The sequence below is a fragment of the Misgurnus anguillicaudatus genome, chromosome 17 (genome assembly GCF_027580225.2).
Source record: "Misgurnus anguillicaudatus chromosome 17, ASM2758022v2, whole genome shotgun sequence".
Taxonomy (NCBI): Eukaryota; Metazoa; Chordata; class Actinopteri; order Cypriniformes; family Cobitidae; genus Misgurnus; species Misgurnus anguillicaudatus.
The window spans coordinates 15,710,401-15,729,761 of NC_073353.2; the positions used below are offsets into that span (position 1 = coordinate 15,710,401).

Below are 19,361 nucleotides of genomic sequence, written 5' to 3' on the forward strand. Positions count from 1 at the left end.
GAATCGTTATGTTTTTATTACCTTAGAATGAGACGTTTTTATCTACATACACAGAGGGTCCATTACATGGAAGTCGCCATTTTGTGCCACCATGTTTCTACAGAAGCCCTTAACGGACAAACTTTTTTACTAAGTTGTCTCTGACGATGACATGTTTTACCGGTGGCGGCTACCGTAGCTTCTCTGTGTTTCAAAAGCGAGGGGTGAGCATGCTGCTAAAATTTAAACACTGCACCTTTAAAGGGACATTCCACTTTTTTTTTAAATATGCTCATTTTCCAGCTCCCCTTTAAAACTTGACTCCTCTGTAGTTACATTGTGTACCAGAACGAAGGAAAATTAAAAGTTGTGATTTTCTAGGCAGATATGGTTAGGAACTATACTCTGATTCTGGCGTAATAATCAAGAACTTTGCTGATGTAACATGGCTACATCAGGCGTAGTGATATTACGCACTGCCCGAAAATAGTCCCCTGCCATTGAAGGGTAACCAAGGGGACTATTTTCGGCAGTGCGTAATATCAATACGCCTGCTGTAGCCATGTTACTTTAGCAAAGTCACTGATTATTACGCCAGAATGAGAGTATAGTTCCTAGCCATATCTGCCTAGAAAATCACAACTTTTAATTTTCCGTCAGTGTTAGGGGTTGTGCACACCAAAACTTTTAAACGCGTCTGAAAACGCCAGGAGGACCAGCTTTCTTCAGCTAAGCGCTTTGGTAGCTCTGATACATCAGCTGTGAGACGGTTGGTTGCTGTGATACTTGTCCCGCCCCTCGTCCACTGTGATTGGATGGCCGCGTGAGAACTGACATTGACGAACGGAGCTTTTCTTCCAAAGTTGAACATTTTTCAACTCTCGGTGCTCAGCGCTGAGCGCGGAAAAAACGCTAATGGTCTAATCAGATTCAATGGATTGTGCTAAGCTATGCTGCCCTCCAAAGGCAGAGTGCAGTATCTACGCAAACACTGAAACTGAGAAAAATGGCTTTAAAGTTTTTACACTAGCCAGCCAAACATGTTGTGGGTAGATTAGTGGTAATGCATTCATGTAATGCCTTGTTAGGAAGAAATTTTTATAGAAAAAAAAACATGACCACCGATGTGACCCTTGACTCTCAAAATGCAGATACTGCACTCTGCCTTTGGATGACCTTTAACAACTAAAGCACTATTGCACCTTTAACAACTAAAGCACTATTGCAATAGCAGAGTGCAGTATCTACGAACTAAATGTGTTCACTCAACTTTTTCTCATGCTTCTTAATACATTTTGATTGTTTTTAATAACTGTAATAGTTTTATTGATGTTTGCATGTTGTGAATGCTAAAAATGCTCCTTTTACCACAAAGAGTATTTTACTCATTTTATTAATTTTTATTTATTAATTTACATTATACGAGGTTTGCTTTAAAAACAGTAGTTAAAAATTAACACAAGTTAAAAATAGAAAAACATGTTTGTCCCAAAGACATTATTGTAACTAACAGTATGCCCATTTTAGTTAATTTTCATGTTGTCTCAAAGTAGCACAGTTATGTAAACTTAGATATTCTTAAGATTATAGCTTAAGAAGTACTAAACAAAATGTTTTAATATTAAGTAGCCTACAAAATTAGTTCGTGGAAAAAGAGCACTTATTATGGAAGTGTACTTTTTCACCTAGCGTGCTTTCTGCCGGCCCCGGCTGCGCTCGTCAGGTTGACTGGGCGCCGTTAACTTTGCCTAACAATATAACTTTACCAGACCCTTATCAAACAAAGGAGTAACCCCTGTCAATACAATTGGATTAGCTGCCTAAAAAGTGGAGAGATGTTCGAATCAACAAACACCAATGCGACTGAATCGGATTATATCATTATTGTCGGAGGATATTGCCTTCAATGGACGAGCACAGGTAGGTCAAAACTTGCTAGCAGCTGGCTAGTTAACTACTTATAAAGCTGTAATTTGCCTATGTATGAGTTATTATCTTGCTATCTTCCTTACCCGTATTTGTTTATTTGCGTTTTAACGCGATTTCAACCATCAATTGGACGCGGCATTGTGCCATGGTTGGTTTGTTGTTGTGTGTTACGATCGGGGAAAACAGCAGTATCTGCGGTGTCAAAGCCAGGGAAACAAAGCCAGAACGCAGTAACGTCACTTACTGCGGTTTGCCTTGGTATTAGCATGGATTTTGTAGTTACTGCAATTTTGACACCCTCATTTCTCTGAAACGGGACAAAATTTAACTAAGAGACTTTGTCATAAGACAGAACAGATGTCATAAAGCTCGTTTCAAGCCTTAACTCCATTTTGACCAAGCGTGTAGTTACTGCGCTTTCGCATTGGACGGCAGTATGCTAAAAGTGCTAGCGCCAGACCCAGAGATCAGCTGATTAGATTTCAAAACAGTAAGAATCAAATGTTTAACCCTAGGGGAGCTGGAAAATTAGCATATTTAAAAAAAGTGAAATGTCCCTTTAATGTCGCTTTGTATAAAATGTACCATGCAAAAATGTGACCCAGTATGTTAAAACCAAGCTAAAGTAATTTTTGTAATTTTCTACATAAAATCATCCTACATAATGTAATGAAAATATAACCTGGATATCTTTAATATTGACTGAGTACGGCCATGTCAAAGACTAAAATAAAACTTTGATGCTCCTAATCTCGTCACATTTCCTGTATTTTCTGTTTGAATCTTAAAAAAAGAGTGAAAAATAAATATGAATGGACATTAAAACTTTGCTAAAACAACAAAGCTGGTGATGGCGGCCTAAGACTTTTGAACAGTACTGTATATGGCATTATATTTACAAATGATTAAACCAAATAGTGTGTTTATGACATTTGAATGTCTTCTCTTATCTTAAAATAAACGGGTTTTCCTCGCAGAAGGTCTGGATTCATTATAAATGAGCAAATAAAATATTTTAAATCAATATTTTATGTTCCTTACCTTACTTATGAGGTAAATAGCCAAGTAATAAGTGGGATCATGTACAGGCAACCAGATGTTATCCTGAAATAAGCCTCTTTAGTCCTTACTATCACACCAAAGTAGGGCTGATCCAAATACTGTTTTAGAGGTACACTTTACAAGACCCTCGCTTAACGTCAGGTCCTGATCACACTGTGGGGCTTATTTCTGCCTATATATGATCTCTTACATAAGAGTAGTTTTGAGTAGTGAGATGTTCTGATTATGACGGCATCCCTTCTAAGGCACCATGAAATGTAAAAGTGGCGTAATATTTCTCCCTACAGTATTTGTGCTGATAGAGCTTTTATTGTGTGATGCTGTTCTGTCTAGGTAGACGTCTCAATGAGTTTGAAACAGAATAAGTGACTTCAGAGCCTAAAAATGTAAAAGGGTAAGATCTTACCCATAACAGAAGAATCCTGGGAGCTGGTTGACAGATCCAGTGAGTTTGGCCGCTCGGGTCTCCTGGGTTTAGGCTGTCTCCGTGGAACCCCGTCCCGTCCGTCCGGCGCTGCAGTAGGGCAGACTAACGTCTCCATCTGCCCATCTCCAGGAGGTAACGCACGATCACAACCCATCGTGGCGGAGGCAGTTGTACGGATGTTGCTGTTGTTGTTATTCGAATTGGTGCGGCCGGAATGGTCTCGTGCCGCAGGCTGCTCTCTCCTTAGCAGAGGTTCGTGTTCATCTGGGCTGGAGTTAATGTTGATGTTAAGCCGACTGTCTTCACCGCTCAGCTGACTCTGAAGCAGAGAGGCTCCACCGTCACCCTGCGGCCCAGCTGGGTTAGTATTCCCAAATTCCTCAGAGGAGCCTGCGCCACTGCCCCCTCCGTATCCGTTAACGACGACGACCCCCACGCCGCTACGGACGCTGGGTCCGTTGTTGGTGACGGTGACCAAGTGTGGCTCCGCAGCCACGACCGTGTTCATCTTCGCTACGCCCGTCTCCACCTGCTTCAGGTTGGACTTGTGCTTGCCGAACTTCAACCGTGTCAACGAAGACTCCCTACTGGGGTTTTTGGTATTGAGAGGCAGGCTGGTGGGACGCTTAGGGAGGTTCTGCTGTTTGGGCAGGGGGAACATGGCTGCGGGAGCATCGCCCATCGCCCCGAAATCCGCTTGACTGCCTGCCCCGGACCCTCCGGTCACTTCCGCGGCGAGTTTGATCAATGGGTACAAAAGGCTGGAACTGCCCGAACTGAGCGGATCAGGAGCACTGAACTGCTTCTGCGAATGCTCCATCAGGTTCTCATCTGAGCTTTCTTTCAGGTTCTTGTCTACCTCCTTGGGGTCCAGTTTGGTGGTCTCCAGGTCTTCCTCTGTGAGCTGAAGGCACACTGGTACACTTCCCCCAGCTCCTGTGTCCTCAGAGTGGCCTGATTCGGAAATGGTGGTCATGATCGTGCTTGGCGTGAGGCCTGTCGTGGTGGTCGTGGTGGACAGACTCGCACCGCTGGTTTCTGGGCTGGGCAGCCGAGCTTGGGCCTGAGCCTGCTGCCTCTCATAGTTTATAGAGTTTCTGTTCTTCTCTCCTGGGACCGGAACGCCACTGCTGATTCCACTCACACCCGATCCACCCACAGAGGAGGTGCCAGATGTAGAGACATCGCCTGGTGGGTTCTTCACCATGCCCTCGTGATCCTCGATGTATGAGGATGAAGAGTAATCTGAATAAGAACCCATTTTGGGAGCTCGGCGACTGTGGGTGAGGTTTCTGCAAGAACATAGAAAGAACAGGTGTCAAAACGGATAAGAGACGGTAAACTTATTTAAATTACAAACAATGTTTTGCCATCACTATTGAAAAATAGCTCAAAGCTGATCGATCGATCGAGATATACAGACAAGACTGGTAGGCAGACAGAAGACAAAGACAAAATGCCCAGTCAAAAACAATAATGAATGTACATTAACAAAAACACGTGCGCCTCATTTATTCAAAAGCCGAGCCTGAAGAAGCTATAAGCTAGTCAGACCTCTCGTTCTGCAGTGCAGTGCTCATGGGATTGATGGTTGGACTGACGGGTTTGTTTCGCTCCCAGATCAGCAGCAGTTCTGCAATACGCTCTTCTGCACACTGCGCGGTCAGACGAGCCTCTGCATCCTGATCCCAACAGTCCTCCATAGTCTCCTTCAGAGAGCGCACAGCCTAAAATACACAGACAGCGAGAGAAAGTGAATGTGAACTCGATTTTAACATTCACTTTAGGTTCCTCTTTTCTGTTATAATATTGTTCACCAGATAAAAATCATGATGTTGCTTTGAAACAGCAATAGCACACCTCTTAAAGTTCTGCACATATCATTCCTAACCCTGGACCACAAAACCAGTCATAAGTCGTTTGGGTATATTTGTAGCAATAACAAAACTGAAATCAAAACAGACAATTCTTATTTTTTTATGTAATTTTGTAGTGTTTATTATAAACAATTTATCTGTGTTAGTTATTATTATTTTTATAAACTTCAATAAAAATCTATAAATGTACTTCCGCCCTCTTGTGGCGATAATTCTCTGATGACATCAATTAGACGGTTTGGGCAGGAGCCCAGGTGAAAAAGAAGTACACTTCCATGGTGTACTTAAAGTTCTCTATTTCATGCACTAATTTTGTACTTTATTAATAAAATTATCTTATTTTTAAGATCAAAGTGCTGCAAACTAAGTGTTCTTCCGCCATACAATATAGACCGCCATACAATGGTGGTCTTTTCCTTTAATGGGACATTCCACTTTTTTTGAAACTATGCTCATTTTCGAGCTGCCCTAGAGTTAAACATTTGATTCTTACCGTTTTAAAATCCATTCATCTGATCTCTGGGTCTGGCGCTAGCACTTTTAGCATAGCTTACCACAATCCATTGAATCTGATTAGACCATTTGCAAATTAGCAAATAGGAAAAATATCGAAACTCTTTGGTTATTTTTTAGCGCAATGCTAATGGTCTAATCAGATTCAAAGGATTAAGCTATGCTAAAAGTGCTAGCGCTAGACCTGGAGATCAGCTGAATGGATTTTAAAATGGTAAGAATCAAATGTTTAACTCTAGGGAGCTGGAAAATTTGCATATTTTTTTAAAAAGTGAAATGTCCCTTTAAGCAAGTTTTCATTTTCTCTTCATTTAATCTTACTGATGTCTAGGACAAATAACTGAGGTATTAAAGAGATATCATTTGAGACTTCATTCTTATAGAAAGCTGAGTAACACTCTGAAAAGTGATAATTTGGTCTAGAATGTTTTAAATGTTTTAACCCTATGTACATGTAATAGTAACCAGAAAAAAGTGGTTGAGAAAAGAGAGAAAATAGTGAAATAAATTTAACACGTTTACATCCCTCATGAAACCGAACATTTTACATTATATTAGAAAACACAGACCAACTATAAGAAAAACAGGGAGTGCAAAGGATATAAAATGTAAGAGGGCTTATTCCACTTTTATGAGATCTGGGCAGCTTGCCGCATGACATTTGAGAGTTAAACGTAAGTAAATACAGGGCTGGAAAAGAGTTTAGCTGACTTTGCTGCAGTAATCTGTGACAAACACATCGCACTGTGATCTATTAAGTGTCTCACCAGACTGTTCTCCTTCCAGGCCTCTGGGAACTTCGGCCTCTGTTTCTCTCTGGACACCAACACCTGCATGTCCTCAAAGGACGGGTGATTCCCAGCCTCGGTTTGGAAAGCCATCTGGTATTCTGGCACTGTTTCCCCTGGAAAAAATAAAATGAAAGTCAGTCTCACAAGGCCTTCACACCCTCTGCAGAATTACTGAAATAATGAATTCATGCAGGAGATGTGGCACGCTCGTATTCCTTTAATATACTGTAATGAACAGAATAAAATGGAGTCTTTGTTGCTGTCTAGTTGACACAGCAGGGTACTTACAGCATTGTAGCTTAAAGATAAAGAAATAAAAATTCGTCGGCCTCTCTACTCAACTAATTGGTGCATAAACCCTTTTTTATGATGTGAAGGTACAGACAGTTTAACTTGATGTTGAAAATGTGTCTTAAGGGCTCTATAATCTGTTCCATTCTATTGTGAAAGACACCCTTTGTCAACTTCTGCATGTTTTCATATAATGTAAGGGATAATGTTCAGGCAACCGGTTGTTATCGCAGAAATAAGCCCCGCTAGTGTGATCTTGTATTATGATCAGTTTATACTTGTATTACATGGCTATTTACCTCATTAGTAAGGTAAGGAACATTAAATATTGATTTGAAATATTTTATTAACTCATTCTTAACAAATGCAGGCCTTCTGCAAGGAAACCCCAGTTTATTTTCGATTTTAAGAAAAGACAAGACGTTCAAATGTCCAAACACACTATTTTGTTTAATCATTTGTAAACATAATGTTGTATATGTTGTTAAAAGACATATTTCTATTTAATTTTGTGTAATAATAAACTGCACCTGACAAAATAATTAGTAGCATTTTTAGTTTTGAGCAGCTGTTATCTGGGAATAACATACCTGCAAATGTTGCAAGTTGCCAATCAGAATCAAGCATTCCAACGAGCCGTGTAATAAGAATATATATTATATATCGTCAAAGTTTTAGGGTTAACTCAATATTTATACATTTTTCCACATTGTACAATAATAGTAAACTCAAAATCCTAAATAAATCAAAACTGCTATATTTTCACATCCATGTGTATTAAAGAGCTTCTTGAGATATCACTTTTAAACAGTACCGAAGGAGTTCCAATTAATTCTGGGCTTTTATTGGCTGCTTTCCTTTTCATTATTCCGCATGTCATCCATTTCAGAAACATTTTTACCATTTGTTTTTTACAATACACTTTAAGTTTCATAATGGAAGAAAAAAGTATATGTTGACATATTCATGTTTTTTCCTAGAAATAAATTTCAGTTTATGCATATCTGTCTACCTTTGCATCCTGACTATTGTCTGTGTGCTAAATCCTGCTCTCTGGTTTTTACCTGGAAAAAGGTCAGTGCATCGCATGAAGGTTTCCCAGTAGATGAGTCCGATGGCGTACATGTCCACCTGTTTCAAAGCCGACTCGCAGTCCCGGAGGTTCACCGCTCCCTCCAGCACTTCTGGGGCCATGTAGCGGATAGTGCCCACCTAGACAATAAAAAAGAGAATGTGTGAGGGGAGAAGTGCAACTGTGGGAAAATTTGAAAACTGTGTTTACTCTTAAAGGATTAGTCAATTATCTTTAAAAAAAAATCCAGATAATTTATTCACCACCATGTCATCCATAATGTCTTTCTTTTTTTAGAAAAAACATTCCAGGATTTTTGTCATTTTAATGGACTTTAATAGACCCCAACACTTAAACAGTTTTAATGCAGTTTAAAATTGCAGTTTCAAAGGACTCTAAACGATCCCAAACGAGGCATAAGGGTGTTATCTAGCAAAACCATTGTCATTTTTGGCAAGAAAAATCAAAAATATGCACTTTTAAACCACAACTTCTCTTCTTCCTCCGGGTGTCTGATGCGCCAATGCGACCTCAAGTAATACGTCATGACGTCAAGAGGTCACGGATGACGTATGCAAAACTATGCCCCAGTGTTTACAAGTGTGGAGAAAAAGGACCATTCCTACGTTGTTGTATATCGAATGATACTAATTAATGTCTTTGTGTCAGTTAATTGTTTAAAATGGTCCGCAAATGTGCGTTTCATATATGTAACACGTGACCTTTCAACATCATTACGCAATTACGTGAGGTCGTGCTTACGCGTCAAACAGCCGGAGGAAGAAGAGAAGTTGTGGCTTAAAAGTGCATATTTTTTATTTTTCTTGTCAAAAATGACATTAATTTCGCTATATAAGACCCTTATGCCTCGTTTGGGTTCGTTTAGAGTCATTTGAAACTGCAATTTTAAACTGCATTAAAACTATTAAGTGTTGGGGTCCATTAAAGTCCATTAAAATGAAAAAAATTTCTGGAATGTTTTCCTCAAAAAACATAATTTCTTCTCGATTGAAAAAAGAAAGACATCAACATTTTGCATGACATGGTGGTGATTAAATTACCTGGATTTGTTTTTAAGAAAATTGACTAATCCTTTAAAACATGAACCTAATATGCCCTAATAAACAATTGTATGTTTAAATGTAAAGTGCATATAGGCTGACCTCACTGATGGCAGTGTTCTCTTCTTCACCAGGCCGTACGAGACGATTTCCAGTCAGCTTCATGGACAGGCCAAAATCACTGATCACACACGTTCCATCGTTCTTCACCAGAACATTGCGACTGTTCAGATCCCGGTGTGACACGGCAGGTTTATATAAATCTGGAAAGGAAAGTACTTATTGAGTTTTGTGGCTAATAACACATCAAATCTCAAACAGGTTTGCTGCAAGTCACAGTAACACCAGCACTGACAAGCCACTAGCACAACATAACCACCAGAGGGCACTCACAGAAGCACATGATGTGAGTAATGGTTTCAGAATGAAAGCCTTTTTCACCCAGTCCTCCCCCTTCCCCTGTGCGTGCTGCTGACTGTCTGGCTCTAAAGTTCAGCCAGTAATGAGGGCAGCGGCAGAGCAATCTCAACTGCACCTGTACCGAGATCAGCGTTTAATGAAGGAAAACGTGGAGAGCCGGTGGTCGGCTGTTCTGGGATCGGTTTTTAACGAGGGCAGGGCCAGAGACAGTTAAGATGGAAATGAACCGAGGTCTGATGAGTCGCAGATTGTCTGCGGATCTCTGGCGGCGTTCCAGCATGCAGAAACACGATGAGAAAGAAGCACAAATTAGCTGTGTTTTGCTCAGCGTGCTGGCCCTTTAAGGACCATCCAAGGAGCCAAAGTCTCAATTAAACCCTCTTGATCTTGAAGCATGTTGTTTTAATGCCGTTTTAAAACCCCATGTTTGTTTAAAGGATGTTTCGGATACCTTGCATATTTCAAACTGTTCATCTACTATAACATTTGATTCAAGAAGCTCTTCAATGCCAAGCTTTATGTCAATGTGCTGTTAAAGTGATAGTTCACTTCAAAATGAAATTTCTGTCATTTATTTCCATCCTCATGTTGTTCTAAACCTTTTTGATGAACACAAAAGAAGATATTTTGATAAATAATGGTAAGCACGCAGCTGCCGTTACTATTGACTTCCATAGTATGAAAACATATATTTTGGAAGAATTGTGATAAATGATGAAGAAAATATTTTGATAAATGATGGTAATCACACAGTTGACGGTACCCACTGAATTCCATCGTTTTTGTTTTTCCTACTATGGAAGTCAATGGTTACAATCAGCTGTGTGCTACCATCATTTATCAAAATATCTTTTGTGTTCATCAGAAAAAAAATTCATACAGGTTTAGAACAACATGAGGATGAGAAAATTCATTTTTGGGTGAACTATCACTTTAAACAGTACGATATATTGACTGATTCACAATACAGAAAACACTCTGACCCAGATGTTCAGGTCAAAGACGCCCAGAGATGATGGCTTAGTCCAGACACAGTGCACCGGTCCACTAGCAGCTCAATACAAGCTCATGTTGTTCGGGGTGGATTTTCAAAGCTTTTTTTAACCTGTGTGGTAAGAAGCACCTTCTAGCTGGGATACGGACACCGCAATAAAGCAGCTGTAAGTACGAAGTGTTCCTACCAATCCAGAGGAAGCCAAATTTACATCTTGATTCTCAATTTAGATACTGAAATTGACGAAAATACTCGTTCACCTTGCCCTTGTATTCGACCCTCTTTATATGAAACATACTGAGTTCAATTTCTCTTCAATGTGACTTTTTAAAATTGCAGTCATATATCCTATGAACAGATTGATGCGTCTCCAAGGCATGTTATGATTGATGTCCGTCACTTCCACTAAATGATACACCAGTCAGACTTCTGCCAAACAAGGCATCATTCATAATCTGCACGACAGCCGGAAGGCAATAGCTTGTTTTTTGTTTAAAAATAAGATTTTGAATTAGACACCAAAGGTCAAACGGCTTTTTGAATAGCGAGTGTTTTAACATCTTGAAAGTCTTGTATTGGACTACTAATGCAGCAAAACTGTAAAGAGGGCATGTTATGATTTATGTCTCCCACCAGATTTCTACTAAAGTATATGCCGATCAAACTCACAGAAAGACACCACCTAAAACAGTGGTTCTCAAACTTTTTGCAGGCCCCCCCAAAAAAATAAAAATAATTCATGACATAAATTAAACTCTCTGTTGGATGGTTCTTATATAGGTTTGATTACACACAATTTATGATTAATTAATGTATTTTATAAAATAGAGGCCGCCCCGGAACCATCTTGCACCCCTCAAGAGGGGTTTTGGAGACCACTGATCTAAAATGTAGTGCTGTTTATTTGAAGGTCTGGTTGTGGATAGAAAACTGTTTTGTGTGTCTGTACAGTGAGTTGTTGCACTAAAAGAGTGTATGATTTTTTCTCAAAAGACTCTTCCTAAATTACATGCCCATCACACCCAGAACAAACAAAACATCAGCCTTAAAACATTTAAAAAACTTAGTTTAAACTTTAAGGATTAGTCAATTTTCTTTAAAAAATCCAGATAATTTACTCACCACCATGTCATCCAAAATGTTGATGTCTTTCTTTGTTCAGTCGAGAAGAAATTATGTTTTTTGAGGAAAACATTCCAGGCTTTTTCTCATTTTAATGGACTTTAATGGACCCCAATACATATCAGTTTTAATGCAGTTTAAAATTGCAGTTTCAGCGGAGTTTCGGGGGACTCCAAACGATCCCAAACGAGGCACAAGGGTCCCATCCAGCGAAACGATTGTCATTTTAATAAAAAATATGCACTTTTAAACAACAACTTCTCGCCCCAGCACGACCTCACGCAATACGTCATCATGTCAAGAGGTCACGGATGACGTATGCAAAACATGCCCCAGTGTTTACAAGTGTGGAGAAAGAGGACCGTTCCCACATTGTTGTATATCGATTGATACTAATTAATGTCTTTGTGTCAGTTAATTGTTTAAAAGGGTCCGCAAATGTGCATTTCATATATGTAACACGTGACCTTTCAACATCATTACGCAATTACGTGAGGTCGTGCTGGTGCGTCAAACAGCCGGAGGAAGAAGAGAAGTTGTGGCTTAAAAGTGCATATGTTTTATTTTTCTTGTCAAAAATGACATTAATTTCGCTATATAAGACCCTTATGCCTCGTTTGGGTTCGTTTAGAGTCATTTGAAACTGCAATTTTAAACTGCATTAAAACTATTAAGTGTTGGGGTCCATTAAAGCCCATTAAAATGAAAAAAATTTCTGGAATGTTTTCCTCAAAAAACATAATTTCTTCTCGATTGAAAAAAGAAAGAAATGACGATTGTCATTTTTGACAAGAAAAATAAAAAATATGCACTTTTAAACCACAACTTCTCGTCTATCTCCGGTCATGTGACGCACCAGCGTGACCTCACGCAATACGTCATCGTGTCAAGAGCTCACAGAGGACGTATGCAAAACTACGCCCCAGTGTTTACAAGTGTGTTGGAAGAGGACCGTTCCAACATTGTTGTATGTGAAATGATACTTATTAGTGTATTTGTGTCAGTTTATTGTTTAAAATGGTCCGCAAATGTGCGTTTCATATATGTAACACGTGACCTTTCCACGGCATTACGGAATTACGTGAGGTCGCGCTGGTGCGTCACAGGACCGGAGATAGACGAAAAGTTGTGGTTTAAAAGTGCATATTTTTTATTTTTCTTGTCAAAAATGACAATCCTTTCGCTAGATAAGACCCTTATACCTCGTTTGGGATCATTTAGAGTCCTTTGAAACTCCGTTAAAACTGCAAGTTTAAACTGCATTGAAGCTGTTACGTGTTGGTGTCCATTAAAGTCCATTAAAATGAGAGAGATCCTGGAAAGTTTTCCTCAAAAAACATAATTTCTTCTCGACTGAACAAAGAAAGACATCAACATTTTGGATGACATGGTGGTGAGTAAATTATCTGGATTTTTTTTAAGAAAATTGACTAATCCTTTAAACAATTGCAATAGGCACATTTGCAATATTTCAGTAAATTTTGATATATTGTGCAGCCTTAATACACAAAGATTGAGTCTCACCTTCCCTCAGGAGCTCAGTATGCAGGTATGCCAGTCCTCTCGTGAGCGAATGCGCCAGACGACAGGAGCTCACCCAATCCAATGTATTCAGACTCAGATATCGACACAAAGAACCCTGCAAACGGAGACAATCCAGTTAAAGAAGCACACACACCTATAAACACACATACTAAATGTACAACTTTAATTGCTTTAAAACACGCGACTGAAAGGATCATAAAACAAAGAACATGAACATGATAGTTATTGCAGTGCCAGTAAGATCAGGCTGAGAGCAAAAATGATGTACTGCACTTTTACCACAGCTCTACAAAGACAATCTGTTCAGGTCAGTGCTTTAACATAAGCATTTCAAATCTCCGCAGAGCAGCTATGAGGCTTATGAACCTCTTGAATAATAAATTCAGCAAACGCAACAGTTGAAACGTAAAGCTGTCTGCTAGTAATAACTCCCTCTGGGATATTTAGGCTACAGTACGTAATTAAAACTACTATCGTACATAGCTGAGAAAATGTTTCAAATGCAACTACTGCTGTAACACTGTAACTAATTAATTATTGAGTGTTGTGTAAATATTTATAATATGAGCCAATTGAAGGTGGGATGTTATGTTATAAATAAAGAGTCTCCAAGGCACACGAACAATGTGGGAAAAAGTCAAAAAGCCTTTATTATTTCACATGGCTTAATCTTTCAAAAACAGGTGACAAATACACCTACGCATTGCAGCTTACAAGCCTTCGTCAGGGTGTGCGTCTAAGCCATGTGAAATAAAGGCCTTTTTACTTTTTCCACATTATTCGAGTGCCTTGGAGACTCTCCATTTATTAAGTAAGTTGAATTATCCCTTACATCCAAAGAGCACCGAGATATCAATTCACACCCTGTGCAGCACTTCTCTTGCTATTCTTTGCTTTGTTATTATGTTATATTCTTATATGTGAGCGACATGATGAAGCTTTAAAAGCACACACATTCATAATTAAAGTAATCCAGATGACTTCAGTGGGTTAATATTCAGAAACAATATGTTTGTGAGAGAAAAACAATATTTTAAAGTCTACCTGTAGTCGATATTTTTATTCCAGATTATTCTATTGATTATTTTTTCAATTAGTCTAATAGATTTGTATATACACTCTTAGAAAGGATGTGTTAATTTTTTACACATCTTTGTGTGTTAAGCTTTTAACACATTATGTGTCATACAACGCATTTACTGTGTCGTCCCAGAATCAACACTTATGTGTTCTTTTTAACACATTCGTTCTAAGAGTGTGTATATGTATATGTGTATATATGTATATGTGTATATGTGTATATATGTATATGTGTATATTAACAGGTTAGACTATTACACGCTGCACGTGAGTTCAGCACATGCAAGATCAAATGTTACTGGTTACGTGTGTGTGACGTAGCAAACCAAGGTGATTTTAAACCGCTTGAATGAGGTGCCCTTGGAAAACTCAAATATTATGTATAAAATACTCAGCAACAGTGTTAAATGATTTTGCATGGTTTGTCTTAAAGCATATTAAAACACCACATAGACATATTAACAATAAAAACCTTTTTTTAACCACAGTGGGACTTACCAATATTTTTCAACTTAAGAAAGTAAGTCATATACATCTGGGGGTGAGTAAAAAATTAGAAATTATTTCTGTTATTTCTTTATTCTCTTTGACTGTTTTATAGCTTACTGTACCTGCCACAAAGATATCGTACAGCTTCCAAAGAGTTGCACTATCCTATGGATCACTTTTAGTCAACTACTGTAAATGCATTCATTAGAACTGCATAGAGCAGGGGTGGGCATTCCTGGTCCTGAAGGGCCACCATCCTGCAAAGTTTAGCTCCAACCCTAATCAAACACACCCGAATGTCATTTCCAAATCATACTGAAGCATTTGATTGGGATTTTCAAGTGTGTTTGATCAGGGCTGGAGCCAAACCCCGCAGGATAGCGGCCCCCCAGGACCAGGAACGCCCACCCCCGGCATATAGCGACTAGTACATTCTGTGAAATGTCTTTTTTTGTACTCCATGGAGGAAAATAAGCCATCTGGATTTTAAATATAAATAAGGGTAAGTGAGAGAATTTATCTTTGCAGGTGAACTACAGTGTGCCTTTTAAAAAAATGTGAGCGGACAATGACACAGATCAAGAGATTTTCTACTTTCATCCAGGACAGAGGGGGAAAATGATTATCGACTAAATGAAAGGAATGATTGTCTACCTGTACAGTAAGTGTACATCGGAGCAATAAATGCCAACCGCTTTTCCTAAAGCCCTGCCTGAATCTCTGTGTTACCATGACGACTGGAGACTGATGGTTATCCTTGGACATTAGTCTCGGCATTTTGTCATTTTAACGGTGTGTGATAGACAAAACATATTAAACCAGTAAGTCTGACAACCCAAAGCACAGGATCTGTTTTAAAATTTAGTAAGCCGACGTGCTGTCTACTGTCCATATAGCCAGCTGCCTTCTGAGACGGCATCCTAAGCGCCCAATCACACAGAACGTGATCATACACAACACGTTAATAGCAGTGAGAGGCACCTTTTTAAAATAGTTTTTTATCGGCAATGAGCATTTTGTGCACCCATTTATGCCACGAGTCTGGCTGCACCTCGCGATATTGCATGAAAAAATCATGCATAAACAGCACAAGATGCTCACGCAAAAACAGTTCAAAAAAGGCGCCTTTTCCATCGGGCAAACTGTGGAAGATTAAGGGCAGGGTTTGAGTTGCCTTAATTTAAAAAAAGACCTTGCACTGACAACAAAACAATGGCACTGATATATGTTAAGATATTATGCATTTGTAGTCACAATGCATTCTGCGATTGCTTTATTTTACAGCTTATATTAAGAGAAAAAAGATTTAAATTACATTTTAATAAATGTTTAAATATTTACAATTAAATGAATAGTGTATGTATCCGTTTACGTAACTGTGATGTTATTTTTGGTAAACTACCCTATTGGAAAGCCCCTTACAGGAGTTTTTTTCTATAAAATCATAAAGTGTGTAGTTTGAATTACATTATATACTGTGTGTATATAATGTAATTCAAACTATATTGTATATATATATATATATATATATATATATATATATATATATATATATATATATATATATGTATATGTATATATATGTATATATATATATATATATATGTATATATATATATGTATGTATGTGTATATATATATATATATATATATATATATATATATATATATATATATATATATATATATATATATATATATATACACATACATATACAGTATATAATGTAATTCAAACTACACACTTTATGATTATATATATATATATATATATATATATATATATATATATATATATATATATATATATATATATATATATATATATATATATATATATATATATATATATACACATACATATACAGTATATAATGTAATTCAAACTACACACTTTATGATTATATATATATATATATATATATATATATATATATATATATATATATATATATATCCGGTTTCGTTTTTTAAGGCTCTGACAAGTTGCTAAACTGATCTCTTGAACAAATGCTTCGTCGAAAATAACAAATGTTTTGGTTTCCTAGGTACTCTATGTGTTGTTTATTAGCGGAGTTTACCGGAAGCTACGTGCAGCCGCTTGTTTATGTTGTTACTGCTGAAACGGTCTATATATATATATATATACATATATACCTATATGTTTCCATTAATTTTTAGTTCTGTTCTTCAAAATGTACCTACTTCGCACAGTAGCACATGCTTTCAACCAAGCTGTCAATGGTTTTTAAAGTGTCGCATACAAAAGTGTGCATGCTAACAAAAACTGGTATGTGTATGTCAACATGAAACTGTGTGTTACAAAGGCAACGCAACACATAACCTTGTGCTAATGTAGACAAAGAGAGCAGATTTTTTTGCATCAAGAACATAACTATGTCGCCAAAAATGATGTAGAAAGATCAACAAGTTTTAAAACTAATACTGTCTATATAGGAAGTGAAAATATGTACAATGATATTTCCAGTTCCTCTGCTTTAGGCTACTAGTTTAATATATAATCCATACATAAGAAGTGGAACAGGACAAGAGCAAACACAGTAATGAGTGATGTATGAATGCAGCCAGACACAATAAAGGTGTGGTTCATTCCTTGCTGCCATTCAAAAGACTTAGGCAGGTAAAACAGGCGCGCACGCAGACAAACGTGCGGGTTATGACATGTTAACTAGGAATGTATGGGAAAGCACGTTGAACAGAATGTTGGGTTATTGTTTTTGGGCATGATTTGCGTGTAGTTTAAGCTGAATAGCATTCACTAAAACTGAACTGTACCCCTGATAGTGCTGTTTATTTGCATGTGTTTGTTTTGCTTACAGACTGCCCAAAGGCATTTTACTAGCATATAGTTGCGAAACAGTATCTATTTTAACATTTTAAACTAAATCATATGAAGGAACCTGCTGGGTGAAAAAATTGCGCCACCTTGAACCAGGCAGCTTTAGTGCAAAAGGCACAATCTACTTAAAATAGCCCAATTTGCATAGAAAGGAGCTGGATTTTAACCGAAAAGAATATAAATGACTTCATTCGGACTAAATGTTCACAGCATTTAACGGAGCATTTAGCACCCGGTTAAAATGAAATGCAGGTGCTAAAATGCTGCAAGTGTTGCGAATTCACTCCTGACTCAAGCAGTCAATTACAGTGCAAGATGGATCCAGACAGATTGAAAACAGAAAACTAATAAGACAAAAAGATAAGAAAGAAAGTTGAACAGGCACCAGCAAAAACACAAAGCTGAGATCCAAATATCTCTCTCATGTTGCGTGCTGGAAATCCATCTGAATCACGGATAAAAATATCTGCCCAGATAGCGGCGGGACATTTGATTCCACTCCCGACTTTGACAGAAATAGCCAGGAGAGACCAGTAAAGCAAAGAGATGAGGAATAAAGGGCAGATGAAGGTAAAATCTTGTAACCAACACCGAGCAGAGTAATCAGTCACCAGTTTTGTGTCACAGAGAAATTTAGGGACATGGGTGAGGAGGGCTCGTGCTTACGTGAGGGTAGTACTCCATGACCAGCAGGTACTCCATCCGGCCATCTGCCGTGAGCCGTTCATCGCCGACAATGAATCTGGCAATGTTTTCATGCTCCAGGAGAGGGGTTCGATAGATGGACCGTTCGTTCACGAAGTTCTGCCGGTTGGCGTATGTAAAGACTTTTACCGCAACAGGACGTTCGTCAAGCGAGCCTTTATAGACAGAACCGTATCGTCCTCGTCCAATCAGCTGCAAGGAAATTATTCAGGAGTGAATTGCACCAGGTGTTAAAGGAAAAACTGAGACAGATGGTTTAAGTTCATTACAATTCAATGCATAATCAAAACATGATAATTTCTGCACATATTTGGTAAATGAACAACAGCACTCACCTCTAAGAGCTTTAAACTGTCTAAATCCAAAGAGGGTTCTGATGGTGCTGCCTCTATCATATCCATATTGTGCAGACCCGGTTTACACTCACCTGTAATAAACAAAAGGGTTACGATATGATGTGACCTGTTTTACCAAATAACAAATCAGCACCTTAATAATATTGTTTCTCACCTATCATCATGCGATAGCCAAAGAAAATCGCCACAATCAGGACTGCTACTATGGAAACAGACGCCAAGGCAATGAAGATGGCCTCATCTCTGTGTAGAGGCCGTTGATCTTCTAAAGGAAGAAGAAACAGAAAAAAAAGCCAAGTTAGATCCTCAAGATTATTTGTGAACCTCTCTGTGAAATCTGGTGTATAGTCTCATACTATGATGATGAGATTAGAAGCATTACAGTTTGATTTCAGCCATTGATTTCAATGTTTGACATGACCTTACTCAGTCAATATTAAAGATTTCAAGGTTATATTTTCACAGAATGTGTAGGATAATTTTATGTAGAAAACAAGTTTATATTTAACTTGTGTGTCTGAAACACATTGGTTTAATTTACATGCTAAATAATGATTTTTTTGCCTGGTATTTATTGCCTTTACCTATACAGACAAAATGTACACATGACAAGATTACTAAAGCTGTCAGTAAAATTAGTTTTATCACATCAGTCTATTGATAACGTTTAAAATATTGTGACTAGATATGAAACACAGAGCAATCCCTTGCCCCATAGACTCTTACAATTTTTATTGTTTTTACATAATGAGGAACGAAAGGAAATTATTGCCTATGCAATTAACAGC

General features: G+C 38.1%; 1 protein-coding gene across 1 annotated transcript in view; it reads right to left on the reverse strand.

Moving 5' to 3' along the window:
• bmpr2b (bone morphogenetic protein receptor, type II b (serine/threonine kinase)) overlaps positions 1-19,361 on the reverse strand; it is a 97,946-nt gene that overhangs the window by 4,223 nt on the left and 74,362 nt on the right. Inside the window, exons 4-12 of the mRNA XM_055215365.2 lie at positions 18,728-18,838; positions 18,553-18,644; positions 18,179-18,409; positions 13,063-13,177; positions 9,105-9,265; positions 7,934-8,081; positions 6,555-6,691; positions 4,952-5,124; positions 3,377-4,689 (exon numbers count right to left, since the gene is read on the reverse strand). Of these exons, the coding sequence (XP_055071340.2) occupies positions 3,377-4,689; positions 4,952-5,124; positions 6,555-6,691; positions 7,934-8,081; positions 9,105-9,265; positions 13,063-13,177; positions 18,179-18,409; positions 18,553-18,644; positions 18,728-18,838 (2,481 nt within the window). The remainder of the gene's footprint in view (positions 1-3,376; positions 4,690-4,951; positions 5,125-6,554; positions 6,692-7,933; positions 8,082-9,104; positions 9,266-13,062; positions 13,178-18,178; positions 18,410-18,552; positions 18,645-18,727; positions 18,839-19,361) is intronic.